Here is a 14168-nt window from a genome sequence, read left to right on the forward strand (position 1 = left end):
AGAATTCACAGCATCGTTCTCACGTTCGGTCTCGGGCTCGTTCGCAAAAAGTTCTCCGAATTGTAAAATTCAAAGAGTGGTGCGATCAGAGCGCGACTGCTCTCTTCGCCGGGGCCTCCCGAAAGAGAGATCGCGCCAGCGAGATAAACGTCTCTGTTAATAGTACTGCCGCCGATGAAAGATAGTAAAAATCAACAGGATGCCAGTGCTTGAAAGTGCTCTTCACTTTTGGCAACGGATACCCTCTTGACGGCAGGAGCAGCAAAGACGTGTCAAGAGCTCTTCACAGAGCAGGTGTGGGGGGGGGGGGGGGGGAATCAGAACAACAACACGGTGGAGGCCACCAGTCAGGAAACAGTGGGGTTGCTGGGAAAATAAGTCATTTTATTAAAAAAAAAAAAAAAAAAATCACTAAAACAAAATAAAGCAATGTCAGTGAATAAATGAAAGAGCAAAGACATGAAAATCAATTCTGGCACCGAATAAAGTGGGAAACAGAGAAAAATACAAGTGAGAAACAAGAAAATATCAAATACCGATTTTTTTTCTTCTTCTTTAAAGAAATTCATTCCAGAGGCCCAAATCACCATTTCTGACCTCAAACCACTGGGAACTGTAATACCTGTTACCTACTCAAGTTATCAATTTTTTCCCCGGTGTAAAACATATAAATGTGAGCACTGAGCACATTATGACATAAATCCTTTTGATGACTCATGTTAATGAACCCTCATTACTCCAGGTTATCGCATAACTGACTTGCATTAAATATCCGTCCTTCCTTCCATCAGTGCTTATTCTCTGCTCGGAGCACTTGTGTGAGTTTTTCTGCACTCTGCTGGCATGGGATCACGTGGCAGGTCCCTAAATCGACCAGCGCCGTGGGAGACGCAAGTTTACGGACAAGACTCTCAGCCCACAGCCTCCGGGTTCGACGCGTGTGCTTTATCCAAACGTGTTTCTACTTCCATTCACACACCCGGTGGCGGCATTGTGTCGACGGCGTCCACCTGCTGGTCAAAGAGCAGCACCTGCCGGGAGAGTTTTAACAGCAGCCTCAGTGCTAGCGAGTCTAGTGCGGCGTGGCGGAGGTCCGCATTTTTACTTTGCCGCCTCCAGGTTTTTCCCTGCTGGCAAATGGATGTGCCCCCCGGACAAATATAAAGGTCTCAACTTCCAACTGACTTACTCCTTTTTCACCTTTACTTGAAAAAACAACAACAAAAAAAACTCATATTTTTCTGGCAGTTTTGGTTCAGATCAAGAAGATCAGGGTGTAATACCAGAGGTGAGGTATTTGCACACAAATATCTGAACTTCCTGCTCCTTAAGTTGGAAAAACGTGCTTGTAACTTTGAAGTTTAAGTGATTTAAAGATACAAATTCTGTTCAAAGTAATTCACTTATGACTTATTTGTATTTGCTTCAAGTGGAGCTACTTGAACCACGCTGATGTGTAGTTCAATAAAAAATGAATCACATTTTAGAGGACGATTATTGCACCTCAGCTCTGGGGTCACTGCAGTGTGTTTTCAGTACAGAGAAAAATAAAAAAATAACGTTGGTTAAAAGCGTAAACATGTATGTAACAACGAATGGACTTTTTTATTCATCGCAAAAAAATAAACTACTTTTATTGATGTACATTTCAAAATCTGTAGTTTTTTTTTTATATACATCTACATTTTTACTATATTTAATATATTATTTAATATTTTTGCCCCCTCTATTTAATACAAAGTCAGCAGGATAAAAACATGTTTCTATGTGGGGCTGTGATCTGATTTTTAAAGACACCCTCCGTGTTTAAAGGTAAGCAGTGGAGACAATTTGAAATTTCCTCATCAGCGTTTAATCACTCCGGCCACCTTTGACTGGAGGCAGAGCTGATTCTTTTTTTTTTTAAAGCATTCCTTCAGCACTGCAGGGCAGGAGGAGGAAAAAAAAAAGTCATCAGCTTCCCCACTTTATCTGCGGGCGATTACATGCGTGTGACTCAGATGATCAACAGCTCTGGTCCCTCACCCCCCCCTCCTGCACAGACCGTCTCCCATCCTTTATTGCAGCGGCTCAGGCGACGAGGCCACTTGAAGCTGCGGCTAAAGGTTCTCACTCTCTTCCCCCCTCCCCCCATTAATCCTGGAGAAAGGCGGGCAGATGCCGCAGTGAGCCAAGCAAACGGCGCCACCTGCCCAAAACTTCAGGAAGAATCATTAAAAAAACAACAACTAAAAAACACCTCTGCATTCTTTTTTTTTTCGCGGCTGTCTGCATGAGCGTGAGACAACGGCGGCGGTGGCGGTGAGCCCGACGGGAGTGTCGCATGGTGACACGTGATGCGGCTGCGAGACAGCGAGGAGGGCGGCGGAGACGCTCAGCCGCCTGCAGCGCATGTTTTATTCTCTGCAGCTGCAAATTTACTTGCCGAGCTGTGAGACCCAATCCCGGGGTCTTTTTCTGACATTCTCCCTTTTTTTTGAATAAGATCAGGCAACTGACCTCTAGCTGCACGCTTCCCATCTCTCTACCCTGGGAATGTCAGATACTTTACGACGGAGAATAAAAGTCCCTGCAGCAGTTGGAAGTCCTGACGCTCTCTGGGCATTGCTCCAGAGCTTTAAAAAAAGAAGAAAAAAAAACATTGCCCCCCCCCACCGATATGGTTGTATATTCTGCAAAGGCTGTCAATAAATTATTCACCCAACAGCTTCAAATGAATGTTTAAAAAAAAACTAAAAATCCGGTCTTCAAGCTAAAACTCCACACCGCTGACTTTTGCTTTATTATCCTCAGAGAGGAAAAAAACTAAACAAAAAGAATTTTGAATGTGCACAGTTTGTGCTTACAAGATAGAATGGAAAAAAAAAGCAAAAGTAATTAATTTTTCCAGGAAACTTAGCAGGACGCGGCCAGTTTGTGGAACCCTTCAAATGCACCATGCTGTTTCCGACGGGGAGAAACTACAAGCAACTGAGAAGCCTCAACGTCTTCCAGGAGATAAAAAAAAAAAAAAAAAAACACAGGCAAATGAGTATTTTGAGCAATAGCTCTAATGCCAGTGCCAGACATAAAATCGACAGTAAGCTGAGGACAATGAGGATGAGGATTACCGGGAACTCAGTTGGGAGGAGGGGGGCAGAAATGGCCTCATTCTATATTTTCAGCAAAGCGTGCTATTTACATAAGGATTACATAAAACTATTGGAGGAAATATTCCCAAAGCCTCCTGCACACAGTCGGCGATGGTGTTTTTCTCCTTCCCCCTCCGCCAGCAGCAGAACAAACTCCCGCTTGTGATTCCGAGCAGATGCGGAAGGGCATCGAGCGGTTCTTCTTTTTGGCGGAAAGAAAAAAAAAAAAAAGTACAAGCCTGTCACTTTTTGCACGTTATTCGTTCACGGCAACTTTTTCCCCGCGTGCTTACGGAATGATTTATTTCTTCTTTTTTTGCCCCGTCAACATCATTACCTTGAATTATCTACTCAAAAATGGTGTCGGCGCGCTTCAAAGGTTTCTAATGAGCACAACCGTCACATCCATACCGAGGTTCCATTCACGGCCATCGGAGTAGAAATGTCTGTGAGAGGCATTTAAAACATACTTTGTTCACGTATCTACAAGCGAAAGCGGCAGGGGGTGGGGTGCGGGGTGGGGGGGGGGGGGGATATAAACAAGATTAAAGGCTTAAAGTCTTTCAGAAGCTCGGCTTTGACACCAACATATGGCCACAAGCTGCCGTTTAATATTTAGCGCGCTCAAGATCTCAGTTTAGTGGGTTTATCATGTTCCAGGGAAAAGAAGAAGAAGGGGAAAAAAGGAGGCGGACGTTGTCGCAGTTTGGGTCCGAGCCAAACTTTTCACTTCTTCACCGCCTCAGCGTCACGGTCCAAACTGTGCAAATGTATAAATTGAATCACGCCTTTAATTCATTGGGCAAACAAACCCGCATTACTCCATCAAACAAGGGGTTTTCAAATAACCACGACGCGCGTCACTGAACGCGAGTCGTTACATCGACGGCGCACAAAACAAATGAATCGCCTTCCTGCTTCGAATGAACTCATCGCAGACACTCCGAGATTATTTGCAGGTATTTCTCGGCTCTGTTGATGTGCGAGCGCTGCAATCGATGAGCTCCCTCTGCTGACTGATCTCAGTGTTCCCATGACCTAAATCGAGGAACTCCAAAGTCAACGCGCGCGGTGAGAGGTGTTGTCCGGTGGCAACACGAGACACGTTAGGGAAAAACAGAAAAAACAAACGAAGAACCCTTCTTTGGTGCCACTCGGATGCTGTCGAGCTCCAACAGATGAGCATTAGGGTCCGTCGGTCCATGGAAGAAATCCCCGCGGAACCGCTCGGCAGTCCCGTCACGTCCCAAAGCCACGGAGCCATCTGATCCGAGGAGGCAAACAGACATTTTCAAACCCCGAAATCGCATTTTTTAATTAGAGCCGAAGCCGCTAATGACGTCCATCTCGCCGCGTCCCGCCATTATCCACAACAGCTCTTGGAGGGTCTGTCGGAACGCGCGAAATAACAACCCCCCCCCAAAAAAATGCATTAACCGCTGAGTTGCCGGTCAACGTGGAGAGCCCTGAAAAAAAAAAAACGCTTGTGGCGTCGGTGTTGGGCGGGGGGGCGTTTCGAGGAGAGACGGTAAAATATGTGCGAGGGACGGCCGGTTGATAATCAGAGAGCCGAGCCGCCGACGCTTCCTAAGGGCCCATTATCCCACCGGAGGGATCCTGGTTCTGCTGATGATTTTTTTTTATTTTTCCTCCATAACGAGGAACTCGCTCCCTCCTGAGCTGCTGCTTCATCTTGACTGGTGGGAGACACGAGCACCGGTGGCAGCGACGCTGTAAACACACTTGTCACAGCGACGCTGTGAAAAGACAAAGAGACGCCGGATCCGTCTGACGTACCGTTCACGACTGGCTGCGCACGCGCGCTCACGCACGCACGCAGTTACCGGTAATGAGACGGCGAGCGGGCTGCCGCGTGATACGGATAATTAAAGTCCCGTCAAGCACCTCATCAGGGCCGTCTCATTTATTTATTTTTTTTTCCCACCGTACCTGCTGTTGAAGGCGTTCTCCCCGGCCACCACGTGGCTGCCGCCGGGACCAATCAGGAAGCCGATGCGCTCGTAGAAGCTCTTGGACGGCGGCTGTCCGCCGGAGCCCTGGGCCTGTCCGGTCGCCGTGGCGGTGGCGGCGGCGACGGGGTCGGGCGAGCCGCGACAGTAGATCTGACCCTGGCACGCCATCTGAGCGCAGCAGTCCGGGTCCATGCAGTCGACGAGGCCGTCTGGAAGAGACAAGCGGTGACAGCCGGGGGTTGAGGGGTCGAACGCACAGACGACGCCCGACGTCAAGGAGCAGTGGCGGAGGCAGAGCTGTTTCCTGGGGGGGTGGTGGTGGTGGTGGGGCACAGGGTGTGATTGTGACTCACACAGTGGTGGCAATAAGAAGATACCTGGGATGACTACGTGACTGTTTCTGTTATTCGAAGCGTCTCCGTAGTGTTTTTGCTGTTAGGTGAGCGGGGGGGGGGGGTTGGAAGGGCGTCGTGTTAACGACAGAGGAGCAGCCGATTGGCTCCGGAAAGCGTCACACTCCCAAAAAGCCGACTTTCTAATTGAGCCGCTGTATATTTTAAAAGCGCACAGCTTAACAATCCCCGCCGCCGCAGACATTAGCATATCCCACTGATGTTTTATGTATGATTGATTTGTTTTGTTTGTTTTTCGCCGTCACCGAGGAGCCACATCAAAGTCGCTTCTCGTTTTTCCACTCCTCCCAGTGTCGCACACAAGGAGAGACGTGCACATGAGCTAAAAGACTATTTGTACCAGGCCTCTTCTTCTTCTTCTTCTTCTTCTTCCTCATCTTTTTTATTCTTTCTGGTGGACCTACCTCCCTCGTTATCCTTCCCGTCAGAGCAGAGCGTCTCTGTGGCCACGTCGCAGCCCAGCCCTCGCCACCCTGACTGGCAGATGCAGTGCCAGACGTTCTGATCGAGGACGCAGCGGCCGTTGTTGTTGCACAGCCCCGGGCAGCCGTCTGTCAAAACATTCACATGCACGTCAGAGAGGTGGGCCACGGATACGGAGAAATCAGGAGGAGCAGGGGGTCAGGGGTCAGGGGAGGGGAACAGGGGAACAGGGGAGGGAGACATGATAGAAGACAAGTTGTTTTTTTTTTTTGTTGGGTGAACGTACAGTATGATACACCTCTGACAGGACTCTGAGATATGGGGAAGGGGGTGTGAGCAGTTACTGTCGTTTCACATGAGTTTTGTTTGTCGGGGAGCACGTGCAGCTACTCTGAGGCGGAGGGCAAAGCGGCGCTGAGGCCTGCGAACACGTTCACATGATGAGCAGAGGGAGGAACTGCCATTGGAAGCTGAGTCTAATCTTGGAGAGGTTGAAATTAGCAGCCGCGTCTCAAAGGTCCCATCAGATGAGATTCACATTGCTCCCTAACGCAGTCCAGTCAGTCAGTGAACGCACCCAGATTGAAGACATGTTTGTGCTTTGCTTCTTGTGCTTGTTCCACCTTTTTTGCGCGTTACAACACACGGTTGTAGAAAATCAGTCTTTGGTGATGTCACAATGTTTTCAAAATTTCGTAGAAGTACAATTGCGATTTGCAGGTGTTTCGCATTGAATGGTGTGAAGCGCAGAAGCCGTAACTCTCGTAAAATCTCGTCCTGCAAGATTTACGAGAATTACGTTTGCTTTTGTTTGTTTTACGTTTGTTTGCGATATTTTTGTCTTTGATTACTTGTAAAAAAATATTTATCTTCCTCCATCCAAACATAACGCGGCATTTTCACTTGAAGTGAACTGGTCACATGACCCCGTACGTCACGTCCGCTGACACGTAAATGCGAATAAAATGTTTCCATGATACTTTTGCGATATACCTCTAAAACGAGAGCGTCAAATCCTCTTAGCCACATTTGAGAGGTTTTTCGAAGTTTAGGCGTTTCCAATGCCAGTTTTTTTATTGCCATATTTAGGTTTTTCACAATTCCAGTGACATCACCACCCAGCCAGGTTGTTGGCTCCGCCCTCTCGCACCACCTTGTTTTTGTCCCCTTCCACACGTGACATGAAAGGTCCATCATCGCATCAGTTCCAGCAGGAAGTCAGTTTTCTGTGGGAGGCTGTAAACAGCGGGCTAAATCGGATATGATATTGGATTTTTTTTGGCGAGGGTGTGGGGGAGGGGGGGAGGGGTGATACATTTTTTTGACGGTCCAGGATGAACAAAAAAAAAACGTAATTGGAAGATGGGTCAAATATGGAAACTTTAAGGGTTTAATGACTCATTCAAAGGTCAGACTACATATTACGGATGTTCTATTTCTCAAAGAGTGATTTATTTCTTTAATCAAAACCTTGGCTTTTCAGAGGAAGGGTGGTAGCATTGGAAATATTTCACTTGGTGTTGAAATGCAATGAAAAAGAGAGGAAGGGAGGGGGACTTCCTGTCTTATACACTGGCGTAATGATGTACGATTTTTCCTTCCCCCCCAAAAAAAAACAAAATAACTAAAGTGGAAAGCGAACTTTCCAAAAGACTCATGTGAAGTAACAGCGACAACGGAGGGAGTTAACATAGAAGAACAGAAAAAAGTGTAGTGGGGGGGGAAGTAGTGAGGAAACGATGAACCTACAGAGTCTCTGCATGTACATAAAAACACAGTGTCGGTTGCCAAACTGCATTCCTTCTAACAGGAGGAAGAGGAGGTGGGGGTGGGGGGGTGGGGGGGTGCTTCGGTGGAGACGGAGTGGCCGGAGAGGGAAAAAAAAACCAAAACAAAACAAAACACGACTAAACCACACCAAGTTCTGGGCGTTTAATCTGGCAGACACAGGGAGTTAAAAAGACAGGAGGTAGGGTCTGTGCGGAGCTAGTTTAGACGGACAGGAAATGAGGGGACATATTTAGGGGTGTGGGGGGAGTGTGGAGGGAGGAGGAGGAGGAGGAGCGGGATCACAGCGGAGAAAAACATCATGGTCGACTCGGACATAGAACAGGTGTGTAGAACGCCGTGCTTGGAGGAGACAGAGAGCAGGGAGGGATTGCCCGGGACAATCTCCCTGAATGGGGGGGTGGGAGTGGGGGGGGTAGGAGGTGGGTGGGGGAGGGGTGTGGTGGTTCCATTTACCTTTATATCCTATCTTGACTGCTCCTATTACACAACCGAGGAAAGGGAAACATTTGGAGAAAAAAAAATTACTGATCTTAAAATATTTGAATAAGAAGCTTTTAATTTCCTCTCTCTCTCTCTCTCTCTCTCTCTTGCTCTCTCTCTCTCTCTCCCAAACCCCGAGATTACAGTTGTCTTCGGCACGCTTCAGTTTCCGCCCTAATTTCAATCTCCTGGCTGCGCGTGTAAATCAGCCCGCTGAGCCTGGCGTGAAAGAGTTTGACCGAGCTGCTTTCCAGTCACATCAAGGCCATTCTGCTCCGATTTATTTATCTTTCCTTTTTTTTTTTTTTTTTTTTTTCCCGCTTTCGCAAAAGAAAGAGTTTACATGTTCAGAGGCTCTCTAAAGACTTTGCAAGGTGTGAGAAGAGGCAAAAAAAGTGTCTTGTTACCTGATACTCTGGAATCCAAGGCTACACATGCAAGCCAGAGAGGGAGTTGGAAGGCGAGGGAGAGAGACAGAGAAGGCAGGCAGGCAGACAGGCATACGGACAAAGGGTGGAGAAGAGAGCGGACGTAAGTACCAGTTGTGGACAGAAGAAAAAAAAAAAGAGAACTAAAAGGTGTGCAAAGAGAAGATCAACACACAAGTAGAGAGCCGGCGGAGGAGAGAAGCTGCAGACGAGAAGCAGAATATTAATCGTCTTTGGCTCGAGTGAAGGGGAGAAGAAAGAAGTTTTTTTGGCAAACTTTTACATGGGGAAGTTGATTAAAAAAAAGGAAAAAAAAGTGTGATTAATCAGGCTTGCAGCAGCTTCGCCGCTTATCCAAAGCGCTGCCGCCGCCGCCGCCGTGCGAAATACGACTCTGTCTGTCTGTCCGAGGCAAAGCAGAAATTAATTCAGGATCTTTGGTTCAGCCGGATTACACATTCGCTGTTAACGCTTCACATCTGCTTTGCGTTCGACGAGGCAACACATCAGGGACGGACGGGCGCTGCTGCTTTTTTTTTTTTCTGTTGTTTTCCCTTCCGCTCTTTGTTTTCTTTCCTCACACTGAGACACATCACAACATTCTACCGTCTGCTCGTCGGGAGGAACGGCTCCGAAGAAAAAAAAACGAAAAAAAAACGGAATACCCCGCCGGCCTAAAAGCATCTCATCATGTCACTACAGAAACCCAGCGTTCCACATCCCACCCCCCCTCCCAACCCGGGATCTTTTTTTTTTTTTTTTTGAAATCCCAATTTTTCCGCCGTCTCCACTCCAGCGACTCCCGACAACTGCGCGGCACCGAAAATAAATAGGAAAATAACAGCGGTGCAGAAAGCAAGCCAGTCAAAAACACCTTTGTGCGTAAAGTGCATTTTGCAGAGAGTGCGGCGGCGGCGGCGGCGGCAGTGGATTAAGCCTGGCGTGGAAAAAAAAGAAAAAGAAAACTGGATCTAGATGCTCGGGACAAAAGAATGACCAAGGAAGTCCTCCATTCAAGTCGGGGCGCCGTGTAATGTGATTAAAAGGCGCTTTGTGCTAACAGCGGTCACTCAAGGCCTTGAAAGACAAAATAAGCTCCTGTGTCGCCCAGAAACGGGCGAAGGCGCCGAGCATTCAGCCCCTCCCCCCCAACAAAAAAAAAAAAAAATAATACAAAAATCCAGAGCTGCATGGAGGCGTTGCATTCCTGATGGGAGCCTAAGAAAAGGAAATATATGTGGTGCACAGTCGGCCCTGAGGAAGGAAGGATTACCAAGAAGAGAAATGACCCCTCAACACACACACACACACACACACACACACGCAGAACGGGGAGGAGCGGCACCGTGGGAGCAGCTCTCTCCCCCTCTCCGCTGCTGACGGGACTGGAGGAGAACTTGTAAATACGTAATTAGAGTTCAACACTTTGAAACCGGGCCGGATCCTCGTTCCGCAGGAGTGTCGGCGGAGTGTCGGCCGCCGGGACGCCGCTTGTGCGAGCGCCGTCCGACGCGGCGCGTCAGGGGTTTAACCGGCGCACCTTTGACAGAGGGCGTCGTGTCAAGGAAGTCGGAGTTAGGGGTCAACGAGGAGCCGCATCTCAGGACTCATTATCCTCATTAATGCCAGGTGGAGCGCTGCCATTTCAGGGAAATGATATTCCAGAGAGGCCCTGCCCGTGGCTCCGCGGGCTCCCTCAGTACCTGCCCTTGACTCGCTAATAACGGAGCATCACTTCAGGGGTGCGAAAGGTGAAATAGCTGAATAGATGACTGGGGGGAAGAGAAAAAAAAACTGCAGATGTTAGGAGGTGACTGAAAGAGAGAGGGGGAGAGGGAGGGGGTGTCAGATCCCTTTGTCTCTGTTGTGGGGACAGAAGATCACAAGTCAAAGTAAAAGTGTGCAATCACTTGAAAGAGATACTTTCTGTGCATAAAACCCTTGCATTACTATGATGAATTCCATAGGATATATACATATAGTTCCACAATTAGATGCTCATAGCTAAAAAGATGTGGCGCATGAAACATTTTGCATAATTTTTCAATGAACTGAATTTTTCAATGAAAAAACTGCACTTGGGCGTAAATTTAGTTTCTCGTTGTTTGCATGACGACAATATAGGATCTTACATGCAATTGTGTACAAATGGATGATTTGTATATAAGATATTTAGTGAATTTATTAAGTCAGTGTCCAATCAGGTGAGAGTCACATTTTATCAGCTGGTAAATGTAAAATAAGACTGAGTGGAATCCATATTTTAAGTCTATCCTTTACTTAATCAAGCAGCGGAAAGTGAAATTATCCCATGAATTAACACACGGTGCCCCAGTTGCATTAAACATTAATGTGAAGGAGATGCAGGGGAGTTCACCCCCACACAGCCGAAGTAGCGCCGACATCTCTGGAAGTACTGACGCACTGTGGCACTCCAAAGCTGTTTTCCAGTCGGCCCATCATCATATTTCCCTCCTCAGTTTGTAGCCTTGTGTCGAGCGTGTGTGCCGGTGTGTGTGTGTGTGTGTGTGTGTGTCTCTGTGAGTGTGTGCATCTCACCGATGGTGCAGTGTTCACCCGTCCAGCCCTGGTGGCAGTCACACTTGCCATCCCTGCAGACTCCGTGGTCGATGCAGCGTGGGTGACAGTCCCTCTGCTCGCATTCTGGACCCGTCCAGCCCTCCTCGCACTGACACACACCGCTGATGCACGATCCGTGGGGGCCGCAGTCCACCACGCACACCTCTGTCGGAGAGGAGGGAGCGGGGTTGGGAATGAATAAATAAATAACAACACAAATAAATAAATAAATTCACAAAGAAACACGCAGACGCGTCGCTTCTGCCGCGAGAAAGGCGCCGCGCGGCTGTATTTTGGTATTCTTTGCAGATGCGACTGACAAGCGGTGAAAAATGCCCCAGTGGCCGCTGCAAAGTGTCGACTGCTTTCCCAAGAAGTGGGCCGAGAAGTTTGAAATGTGAACAGGGTTTTTTCGTGAGAATGTGAACAGGATGCAGAGCAGGATGCAGCTCAGACAACGTTGGGTCAGGTTTAGTTTAGATTAAACTAAACGGATTAGGGTAGATTAAACTCACTGATCAGTGCGTGTGCAAAGCAGCAGGAGAGCCTTCATCGTTACTGTATAAATACTAAATTATTGAGCGAGACGACCATTCCAGTATAAATATGATGCACAAAACAAGTATGCACGAGGGACAGATACTATCATTTTGTTAAAAATAAAACTAGAGTGTAACAGAAACTGAAAAAACCCCCAAGAAAAACAAGAAAGAGAAATGACTTATTAGAATAGAATAAGAGTGGGTCTGCATACATCTGAAAAGCTTTTAGAACCCTTCACTCTAAAGAGCATAAAACACAGTAATGAACAGAAAACACTCTGGAGGCATCACTGCAGACGGGACAAGATGACACTAATAAAGTCATTTTAGACTCCATTAGACTAGATTGGATTAGATTTAACTCATCGCCACCGATTGTGCTGTGCAAAGCATGAACAAGCAGAAGGCCGAGTCTATGAGCACGAAACGTCGACGGAAACTACCTTCATACCGTGTGCACGACGCACCGATGTGTATTCAGGGCAGAAAAGCTGCAAGAACTCAAGTCCAAAAATGCAGAACTGATTTTTTTTTTTGTTGTTTTTTGTTTTTTTTTTGGAAATATTCAGTCTGAAGAGAACATAAAGTGTAATAATTGTAAATCATTCCAAAAGCATTTGAGGAAATGGGAAAGAATTTGGGACATTATTGCTCTGTCGTTATCACCCGGTTCTGAATATGCACGACACAAGACATTTTCCAGCACTGAATCCCAAATCAAGCGTAATGACTGCCACTTTGCAAATGCAGCCAATTATTACCATAAAAATGTGTGTAAGTGTGTGTGTGTGTGTGTGTGTTCGTGTGTTGAGAGGAAAAGATTAATCGGTGTACGAAATGAGTCTGGGTGTTTAGTGCAGGGGTCGGGTCATTACGAAGACCCTTACACTTTTTTGTGCCACCCATTATTCTCGGGCCGTACAGGAAGTGATTAACAAGTGATGAGTCCACGCTGATAGATATGTAGATACATATATATACATATATATATATATATATATATATACATATAACAAACCTTCGACGGGACATCAAAGAGAAACACGATGTTCTCAGTCATGCTGACAGCAGATGTGTGATATCTGAGATTACATCTTTATTATGGAGGGAAAAAGCAGCGGAAAAAATAGACTAATTAGCTTATCAGCAAACAGACCCGGTTGGAGGGAAAGGCTTCTCTTCTCCATCTGAAATGACATCAAAGCTCACCGCGCGATTCATATTTCCCTCAATAATTACAGCCAAATAATGTCAGCGGCATTTTTTTTTTTTTTTTTTTGATTTGCTCTCTTTTTGCAGCCCTGTGCCAAAGTGGCGCAGGTTATTATTGACATTTCCGACGCCACTTTAGCTCATCCTTATCAAAAGACTCGTAATTTCTCCTGCCACTTTATTCCACTGAGTGCTGAAGAACGGCGGACGACGGAAACAGAAGCCGTCGTCGCCGGCCGGCTGGGGGAAAAAAGACGGACGGAAATTATTTCGCATTGATAGAAACGTCCCAAACAACCACTTTTTTTCTTTTAGATTTTAAAAATCCTCAGCGCTCATTTGCATCTCGTCTGAACTCAGAGATGTTAAGTCCAAACACGCACCCACGCGCACACACACACACACACACACACACACACACACACACACACACGTATGTTCAACATAGATACACCATCAGAAGCAGCAGAGCAGCTGTTATAGATCCGTGTTATCTTGGGGGGAAAAAAGAGATTCAAGAGATTGAATCCATGGGTGGTAAGTGAGAGAGTGAGCCGCTGCTCTTGTGAGGGAATAAGGAATGTTCATTTACTGGAACCGAGAGCTCCGATCAAAGAATTATTTATTTATTTTTTTCCACACGAGAGCCATAAAGCTTTCCGCCGGCGTCAGCGCGCTCGAGGAAAGTGGCTCGAGTGGCTCCTTGTATCTGGGGTGACTGGATGCTTAAGAAAAATTGGCCTGCATCCATAACTAAACAAAAAAGAAAAAAGAAAAAAGTTTTTCTCTTAAATAAAAGTTGGCTGCAGGCTACGGGCAGAGCAAATTAGCCGGGAGACGTTGCGGCGCCGTCGTGGATTAAATAGCTGCAATTATGATGGAGTTTCTTCAAGGCCAGCGTGGCCCCGCCCCCTTCGGCCAGCGAAGCTTCTCCTGCTTCTGTTTCCAGCCCAGTGATTAGAGTTTTTCTTCGATGGAGAGACCTTGGATGGTTCAGATTAAGTCGAGCCGACACTGTAGAATATTAAGCGTGCCTCTGGAGAAGAGTCATTTGATTCCAAAGGGTTACCTCCTTCCCATAGAATCCAATGCAATCAATTTTTCATTAGCGCAAAAGTGTTTATCTGCCTTTAACACGCCTGCGACTGGAGCCGGATCGAGGCTGCGGGCGGTCGATCCCTGCTAGTCTCTTGTT

At 47.0% G+C, this 14168-nt stretch overlaps 1 protein-coding gene across 5 annotated transcripts in view; it reads right to left on the reverse strand.

The window, feature by feature from the left end:
* LOC142878541 (teneurin-3) overlaps positions 1-14168 on the reverse strand; it is a 136683-nt gene that overhangs the window by 33839 nt on the left and 88676 nt on the right. For 2 of the 5 annotated variants that reach the window (XM_076012372.1, XM_076012376.1), the window contains 5 exons: positions 11199-11384; positions 8619-8639; positions 8185-8208; positions 5922-6068; positions 5082-5313 (listed from right to left, as the gene is read on the reverse strand). In XM_076012372.1, the coding sequence (XP_075868487.1) occupies positions 5082-5313; positions 5922-6068; positions 8185-8208; positions 8619-8639; positions 11199-11384 (610 nt within the window). The remainder of the gene's footprint in view (positions 1-5081; positions 5314-5921; positions 6069-8184; positions 8209-8618; positions 8640-11198; positions 11385-14168) is intronic. The other 3 variants (XM_076012375.1, XM_076012374.1, XM_076012373.1) reach the window with 2 other exon arrangements.

Source organism: Nelusetta ayraudi, unplaced genomic scaffold (genome assembly GCF_046127955.1).
Source record: "Nelusetta ayraudi isolate G7.1 ecotype Tasmania unplaced genomic scaffold, CSIRO-AGI_Nayr_v1 ptg000005l, whole genome shotgun sequence".
NCBI lineage: Eukaryota > Metazoa > Chordata > Actinopteri > Tetraodontiformes > Monacanthidae > Nelusetta > Nelusetta ayraudi.